At 44.2% G+C, this 8,512-nt stretch overlaps 1 protein-coding gene across 7 annotated transcripts in view; it reads left to right on the forward strand.

The window, feature by feature from the left end:
* nhsb (Nance-Horan syndrome b (congenital cataracts and dental anomalies)) overlaps positions 1–8,334 on the forward strand; it is a 53,872-nt gene extending 45,538 nt beyond the window's left edge. For 2 of the 7 annotated variants that reach the window (XM_032544402.1, XM_032499158.1), the window contains exons 4-13: positions 819–866; positions 1,166–1,210; positions 1,334–1,378; positions 1,657–1,719; positions 2,135–2,327; positions 2,529–2,660; positions 3,171–3,323; positions 3,688–6,867; positions 7,088–7,229; positions 7,398–8,334. In XM_032544402.1, the coding sequence (XP_032400293.1) occupies positions 819–866; positions 1,166–1,210; positions 1,334–1,378; positions 1,657–1,719; positions 2,135–2,327; positions 2,529–2,660; positions 3,171–3,323; positions 3,688–6,867; positions 7,088–7,229; positions 7,398–8,025 (4,629 nt within the window). In that variant the 3' untranslated portion in view covers positions 8,026–8,334. The remainder of the gene's footprint in view (positions 1–818; positions 867–1,165; positions 1,211–1,333; positions 1,379–1,656; positions 1,720–2,134; positions 2,328–2,528; positions 2,661–3,170; positions 3,324–3,687; positions 6,868–7,087; positions 7,230–7,397) is intronic. The other 5 variants (XM_032544489.1, XM_032544749.1, XM_032544632.1 and 2 more) reach the window with 5 other exon arrangements.
* Positions 8,335–8,512: the final 178 nt, after the last annotated feature.

Here is an 8,512-nt window from a genome sequence, read left to right on the forward strand (position 1 = left end):
GGGGGGGACCATTGGTCACAAATCATGGAAAGTAAAACTTAAATCTGTCAGAAGGGCCGTTGGATTTATTCACGCACTTTAAAAAGATTTATTAAAAGCTTCACTTTTAACATTTTTATTTACAGCAATACTAATATCATAATAGGATGTATATTAACTTATTGGTAGTTCTATGTAAAGTCAGTCATTGAGCACCCCCATATGGCCAAAATGGCATTATCCTTTTTTCATAGCTATATAAATGAAATGATCCATGATACATTTTAGTTCTATGTTACGAATTGTCAACTGGTCGAAATGGCAGAGATTTGGACAGAGGCCGAAGCTTCAACGAGCACTCGCAACCACTTTAATGTGGTTGAGAAATAAAATGTTTTTGTCATTTCATCATTAGAAATGCAACTGTAACAAGCATCACACTATCACTTACGTGATCAAATTCATTTTTAGATGCAACAAATGATATATACAGCTACAAAAAAGCCTGAAGTCTAAAAGTTAGAACAGAAGCACAAAGAGTTGTTTCTATGAAGATGATACATTGTCTCGTTTCGTCCCATTGGTGTAAACTGGCAGGTTTCAGAACATTATTAAAAAATAAAAGTAAACAAAGTTACCCACTGAACAACTGGACAGTTTGTCTTGTACATATTGAGTGAGGTATGGAATAGTGAAGAAATTAAGGAAATTAAGTGGAACATCAAAAAAAAAAGAAGTAAAAAGTCCCTTTTTCTTATATTATTTGTGCTAATAAACACCATATTAAATACGTGTTACAACAAACTGACACAATATCTCATTCTGATGTTGCCATGCAGCAAGAGAGAGCAGAGAGGGAGCGCGAGTTAGACTATCAACCCAGGAAGGTAAAACAGAAATTTGTCTGTGTGTTAATGTCTTTTAATGTCTAACATGTAGACGCCTGCTGTAAGATTTGTGTGTATGCACCTGTGTAGAGTCACTGCTGTGCGTCTGAAGATTCACGTAACATGGCACCACACGCGCTTTATTCCAGTATAAAAAATGTTTTTTCTCTGTTATGTGATTGTACTGGTACCAGTTGACCATACCAAATAAATTGGGATACATTATAGGTATGTTATGTTTGGAACTTTTTAATCACACTAATTTAACCTTAATTTCTTGCTGTCTGAATCTATTGAAGGAGAGGACAGTGAGAGAAACAGAGATCCAGACCGTACAGAGAAAAGTAAGTAAATTATCTAACACAGTGAGAAAAAAAGCTTTAATTGTATTAGTGAAGGACCTCACTGATTTGACCTGCACTCAGCAATAATTGTTTGTGCATGTGCATGCGTTCCTGCTGCGACAGGAGAGGCCCGGGAGGGAAGCAGATGTTCAGACGATCCAAAGAAAGGTAAAAGAGATGTTTATCAATCAACTACACCAGACTTCTACTGCCTTTAATTATTTCAGGTGTTCCTTAATGTCTTATTGAAAGGCAGGATACACAGGATTTTACCAAAATGGAGATTATTTTAAGACTGTTAGCAAGAGGAAACTACAAAAATTGTCTGTTGCATTCATCCTTCACCTTTTGACATTCCGTTAAATCTTATTATTCAATCTTTTGGATTACTCATGTCATCTGTTCTTTTGTTTTCCTTTTGTCTTTTCTTTACTTTGTGTTCATAGTTTGAGTGCTTTTACTCACTTCCCCCTATTGAAGGTTGCATCTTTATTCCATGGAATAGAAAGGTATCAAGCATTTATGTTGTTTTGACTTTCTGTTTATCCTTAATCACCTTTTGTTATTTCTTGATAGTTTCACTCTGCACTACATTCAGTATTATTTTTGCCATTAATAGGGGTGACGAGACACTCAGCTCCCGATATGAGACAGTACACGATATTAGGTTCACAAGAACAAGATGTTACACTATTTTTAAAAATGACTTCAATACCAAAATATGATTGGAAAATAGTATTGTGTCTGTCAATATCTTCTGCTGTGTGTAGGAATGGTAAACTAGTGGCTATTTCATGCTACGCATCACCATTATAAACAATTATTTTGAGTCTGTCCAACTAAGTAACTTATGTATCAAACATGTGGACTTTATCAGCACCTACCAAGTATATAATGTTGCTGCTGTCAATCTGTTCCTTTCAGGCTACTTCGACAGGGGAAGGTGAAGGTGGTGAGGTCCTGGTAGGCCACAGACCCAAGGCCTCAGCCCCCAACGCCCCATCGACCCAGGACAAACAGACAAACTGGTCCAAGCAAAACCTCCCACCATCAGATCAGAAGTCAACTGCCGATTCTCACTCCGTCTCCTCCTGCATCATCCCCATCAACGTCACAGGTAAGACAAGGGAGAAAAATAGGAAAATCAAAAAAAGAGTAAGGTTGGCCCTAGTGAGGATCAATCAGGGACTTTGTTATTCTGAGGAAACAGCGCTTAATCAGGAATCAAACCCAGGCTACCTGCATGACCAGGAATCTAATTGACTATTTTACATTTTAGTTTTTTATATGGCTTATGGCTTCTGTGTTGTTATTGCAGGAGTTGGGTTTGACAGGGAAGCAAGTGCTCGTTGCTCTCTAGTCCATTCCCAGTCGGTTCTTCAGAGGAGAAGGAAGCTGAGGAGGAGGAAGACTATCACAGGAATACCCAAAAGAGTACAACAGGACATGGGTATGTTATAGAGAACACCTGGAAATTTAGCATTATTATACTGTATGGGTCTAAATCTTGTAGATGTGGCAAATTTCTATTGGTTTTATTAATATTTTTCCAATTAAATTGCTGAAATCTGGGAATGAAGTGACCTTGCTAATACAGCCATGAGTTCATGAGAGCAAGCTAAATGAGCAGCAACAACCACATGCAAACTAAATTCTAGGCAGTCCATTAAAACTGTTACCCAAACTGTACTAGCTACTTGTGAGCTACTACATGGTTTAGCTTTGACCTATTATCTGTCGTTTTGCACGCATGCAGTTTCATAATGCCTGGACATTTTAAATCCTCTTACCTTTGTTTTTGCATCCAAATAATGTGGTTTTCAGAAAGTAGCATAGCTGGGGATTTACAATCTAAACGTGAATAACGGAGGTCCTGATTCTCAGCAATAAAGCTAGCCTGTAAAATGTTGCCATTTCATGTAGGAAAAACACTCAACATGCTTTGTCTCTTTGCTTTCAGACTCAGATGAATCACCCGTAGCAAGAGAGCGCACTGTGATTGTCCATGCCAACTCGCACCAACTCTCTCTCTGTCAGGAAGACCTCTTAATCAGTGGTCACCTCCATCACACTCGTGACTCTGGCTGCCAAACAGATGATTTCCTTATACCATGTAAGTTTCTGAGAATGGACAAGTATGTTTAGATCTTTATTTTGGTTTCCATATTTGTGCTACGGACTAGGTTGAGGAATTTGCTGAAATCAATCCTGCTATAAATAATATTACAAAATGCTTGATTTTGAGTTCTAGCTGTGATGATCGCTCAGCTCAGATAGCAGCCATTGATACATTTGAACTGTAAAACCATCTGAAGGCTGCCAATAATATCAAACCAGTACACTTTCATCTCAACCTATATCCATCAAACTAGAATTCAAATTACGTAGGCCTATGGTAAAGAATGGTCCATTTGGTCAACATTAAAGACATTAAGAAATTTGACCCCCCTCTCTCTTTTCTGTCTTTCCCTCTTCAGGTACAGCTGCTCCCTCCAGAAGACGCATCAGAGCCCAACGTGGCCATCAGGGAATCCCTGCCTCTCTCTCCCATTCAACAGGCAACATTTCTTCCCTGGGTGACCAGTCAGATTCCACATACACCAGTGCTGCAGGCCATGGTGGACGGTTGCGTTCTCGTAGCCTTCCTCGAGAGGGTGGACGTCTGATGGACAGTGATGAGGATGACGATGACAATTATGATGATGACGATGAAGACGAGGATTTGTCACCATATGAAGCAGAGGACTTCATTCCACCTGGTCCTAGTCCCAGAATGAAGATGATGATGATGAAAGATGAAGAAGAGAGCACAGATGACCAGGCAGCGCCTGAGCCACTGCAACTTGGAAGCCTGAAAAGGTTGCAGCGATCTGGGGATAGAGACAGAGGAGGTGGTGGAGGAGGGAACCCAGAGCACAGCTGGATGGAGAGGGGCCGTTCTCGCTTGCCCCGCAAGGCTGATATGGGCAGCTGTGAGATCTCATCGAGTTCAGATACTTTTAGCAGCCCTATTCACTCTGTTTCTACAACAGGAGTCCTAGGCAGCCATGTGGACCACAAGGAGGACCACCAGTCATCAAGTGGGAACTGGAGTGGTTCCAGCTCCACATGCCCCTCTCAGACATCTGAAACCATCCCCCCGCCTTCTTCTCCACCCCTGACAGGCTCCTCCCACTGCGACTCAGAGCTGTCACTCAACACTGTGCCCAATGCCATTGATGAGGGATTCTCTCTGGATCCCTCATACCACTCAGACCTTAGACCTCAGGGCCAGGGCCACAGGTCAAGCTCGTTCACATCCTCAGCAACAGACCAGCTGGACGATGCAGGGGTCAGTACAGCCAGTGAGGGGGAGTGGACATACCCTCCAGATCAAGACCAGACTGATCCAGATCATGACCCTGAACAAACCCAAAATCTAAACCAGAGCCATGGGTTAGCGCAGGAGTACAGCTCCAAACAAGGTCTACAAGACCAACCCTGTTTTGGTGACAAGACCAGCAACACTGAAAAAGAGGCTAGCTCTTATTACCCATCTGATACAGAGGGTTTCTACTCCTCTAATCTGCATTTTGGAGAGTGTAATCAGAGTTACAGAGGATACATGTATAACTATGCAGACCCAGGGCATGACTATGGCCAATCCAACACTGTGGCAGCACCACTATCACATGGAGTTTACTCCCAGCCCTCAGCTGACTTCAGAGCAGGTACTATGACCCTGGGAAGGACCTGTCGTCCGCTAAGGAAACCAAAAGTCAAACCTCCACCACCCAAACGGACCTCCTCACTGAAAAACACCTGTAGTGGAGTTGATGTTGGAACAGACACACAGGCAGATCAGGATTCACCAAAGATGGTTAGTGAACAAGAGCTTACCTTGTCTTCCACAGATATGAAGCTGGAACTGGAGCTAGAGCTTGGAGGTGCTCCAGAACCATTACAGACATCCTGTCTAGTGGCAGAGCCTTTGGGAACTTGGGGAAGGGGACTGGGTGAAACCGTGGACATAGTAGAGCCCATGTCCTTCAGCTCTGCAGATACACACTCGTTTAAGGATGAAGGCGCTGTGCAATCTGACTATGCAGACCTGTGGCTTCACAACACTGAGCTTAAATCCAACAATGGTGAGTACATGTCTATGTCCAACTCAAGCACAGCTACAGGCACTACCGTCATGGAGTGTATCAAGTCACCAGACAGCTCTTCCTCCTCCTCAGAAACACAAACCCAGGTCCTTGTCCAGGCTTCAGAGACCAGGGCAACAACTTCACCTCTCCCACCTGGAGACTTCAAACTTGGGTCACCTGAAAAGCTGGCTGGCCTGGCTTCCCCATCAAGTGGCTATTCCAGCCAATCAGAGACTCCAACATCAACCTTGCCCTCATCTTCGGCAGCATTCTTCCCAGGACCACTGTCTCCCTCAACTGGCAAGCGAAAGCCTAAAGTGCCCGAGAGGAAATCTTCTCTTTCTTCCTTGCAGCACTTCCCTAGAGATGGAGCTTCCATTTCCTCTGGCTATAAAAGAGACCCAGACTTCCCACCTCCACCTTCTCAACTTGATCTCAATGTTCTTCATGGTGGTTATGTCAGACACACGCTATCCCACCGAACACACCACATGCACACGCTCCACCACAGCAAACACAGAGTTGCAAATGTTTTAGCCACTGGAACAAAGTTGTTGGCCCCTGAGGCATCAAATGCCAACCCACCTCCAAGCTCAAACTCTGCTCTAATAATTCCCAGCTCCAATCTATTGGTGATAACTCCATCTGCTCTTCGTTCAGTGCAGCTCCATCCTATTAGCCAATCTAGAGACCGTGCTACATCTGCAGACCAGGAAACAGCAAGTTGTGGAGAGACCGCTACAAGACCCAAATGTCCTCCTAGTGGTTCTACTCTGGCTCCACCCCCTATTAACACAAGGCCTCTCCCTCCTCGCAGACCACCTCCAAGACCCCCAGCTCATGACCACACTTCCTCCCCTGAACACTTACAACCCCCTCTTCCTGGCCGCCATCCTGATGGGCCTCCATCCTATGAAAGCCTGCTACTCAGACAGGATCGCTATGGTCTAGGAACTTTCTGGGCTATGACGGCTTTCAGGACCCGGGTGGACCCATCATCAGAACTCTTAGAGGACAGCTCACCTCTGCATCGCCCCGTGCCACGTGCCCCCCACCCTTCGCCTGTGGATCTACACACACATATCCACTCACACACAGAGTTCAGAGGGCTCACACATTCTGCTCATGCACACCCTGAGTTTAGGGTTTTGGGGGAGCGCTCGTTCTCCCAGGAAGATGATGATGATGAAGATGAGGAGGAGGAAGAGGAAGAGCAAGTGAAAGAGCCACCAAGGGCTGCATGTTCCAGAGGAGGCATGCGATTGGACCACCCTCCTCCCCCAGCATATGAATTTGCTGGGGTATCCCATTCAGACTCAGGGCCCTGGGCTAGTCCAGTCAAAGTGCCTGGTACCACAATGGAGACATCGCATCCTTACCTAATCAGCGATGCAAGGAGAGGATATGAAGAGCAGGAAGAAGAGGAGGAAGTGACATCAGGTGCTACCAGAAGTGCCCATCAGCAGCAGCCACAGGAGAGCAAAGATGACTCCACCACTCCCGACACTGAGGATTACTTCAGTAAAGGTAAGTTAAATTCTTCTGGCAGATGATACTTTTATAAATATCACAGAAAACACTGAAACATTCCACTATTAATTTATGTAAGAAAAAAAAAGAAAAAAACAGCTACTACAACAGCTGGTTAATTCGAAGCCTGTAATATAAAACAGACAGAAGGGCTACACGGATGGTTATTTCACCGTTTGTATGCTAAATGATCCAACAACCAGATGACATGTGATAGGGATGTTTTGTGCGGCAGATTCTACGCCCAGTGACAATTCGCTCTCCCCTCTGATGGATGACACCAAAGTGGATGATGACATTATCATCACATCACCCAACAAGACCCGTACAACTGAGGACCTGTTTGCCATGATACACAGGTGCTTTGAAATTTTGCATTGGTGGTCAATCTATTTGACTCTCTGTTAACAGTGTCTGTACTGCATGAACTTTATATCTAATTGTCATGTGATTTTGGCTATTCTTTTTAAGCCACTGTCTAAATCTTAATTACTGTCTAAATTGACTCTTGTGATTTCCTCATTCAGATCAAAGAGAAAGGTCCTGGGCCGTAAAGATTCAGGAGACTTAAATGCAAAGTCTCGTCTCTGCCCTGCAGCACCTGTGACCCCTGTCTCCACTGTCATTATCCCACCAGCTCCTCCTCTCATCATCCCAGCCCCCTTAGCCACTGCTGCCGGTTCACAACGAGCCCCTGTGCCAATCTACCGCAGCGCCAAGAAATCCAGTACATCCAACGAGGAGTTTAAACTCCTGTTGCTGAAGAAAGGTAGCAGGTCTGATTCCAGCTACCGCATGTCCGCTACAGAGATTCTGAAGAGCCCTATCACCCCTAAAACCCCAGGGGACCCCCTTCAGGAAGGGGCCATTAGACAGGCTGAGGAGCTATCCTCTACACTCCAAGAACCCCACATTTCTGGCCTTGACCCAATCCAGATACCAGGCCTTTTTCCCAGAGCCAACTCTGAGAGTTTCACCCCCAAAACCATGCCTATGTCAGCTGCATCTCGACAGGGACGTTCTCGGATCCCCCCTGTAGCCAACAGCAGTCGCTACAGCACACGCAGCCGCCTCTACACGGCCCCCATGCAAGCCATTTCTGAAGGGGAGACAGAGAACTCAGATGGGAGCCCCCATGATGATAGATCATCCTAAACCCACCTGATGAGCGATTTCTATTGTTATGTGTCATACATTTGAAATTGGCTCATCTACTTTTCTAATCTTGGATAGGTGTGTCATCAAGGCCATTAGTGGAGTTATTGTGACCTACAAAATCTGACCGTTTTGCACCCAGTTTTGGATCTACTATTCTATTTAAGGGTGTCAGAGTGTTGTGAGATACTGAATGATAAAGGGATTATGAAAACTTTGAGGATATATGTACCTAAATAATCAAAAGAATAGCTCACTCATATTTAAAAGAGGCAGACTTAAGACCTATTTTGATCAATGTCTTTTTTTTTTATTATTAAAAATAAAAAAAGCCCAAATGTTTGGTAAATTATGATAAGAAAACATTTTGTGGAGTATAGCGTGTGCATGAACGAGTCATGCAACATCCAATGATATTTCTACGTATTGTGTTTAAATGGTGTGTGTGTGTGTGTGTGTGTGTGTGTGTGTGTGTGTGTGTGTGTGT

Source organism: Etheostoma spectabile, chromosome 1 (genome assembly GCF_008692095.1).
Source record: "Etheostoma spectabile isolate EspeVRDwgs_2016 chromosome 1, UIUC_Espe_1.0, whole genome shotgun sequence".
NCBI classification, from domain to species: domain Eukaryota; kingdom Metazoa; phylum Chordata; class Actinopteri; order Perciformes; family Percidae; genus Etheostoma; species Etheostoma spectabile.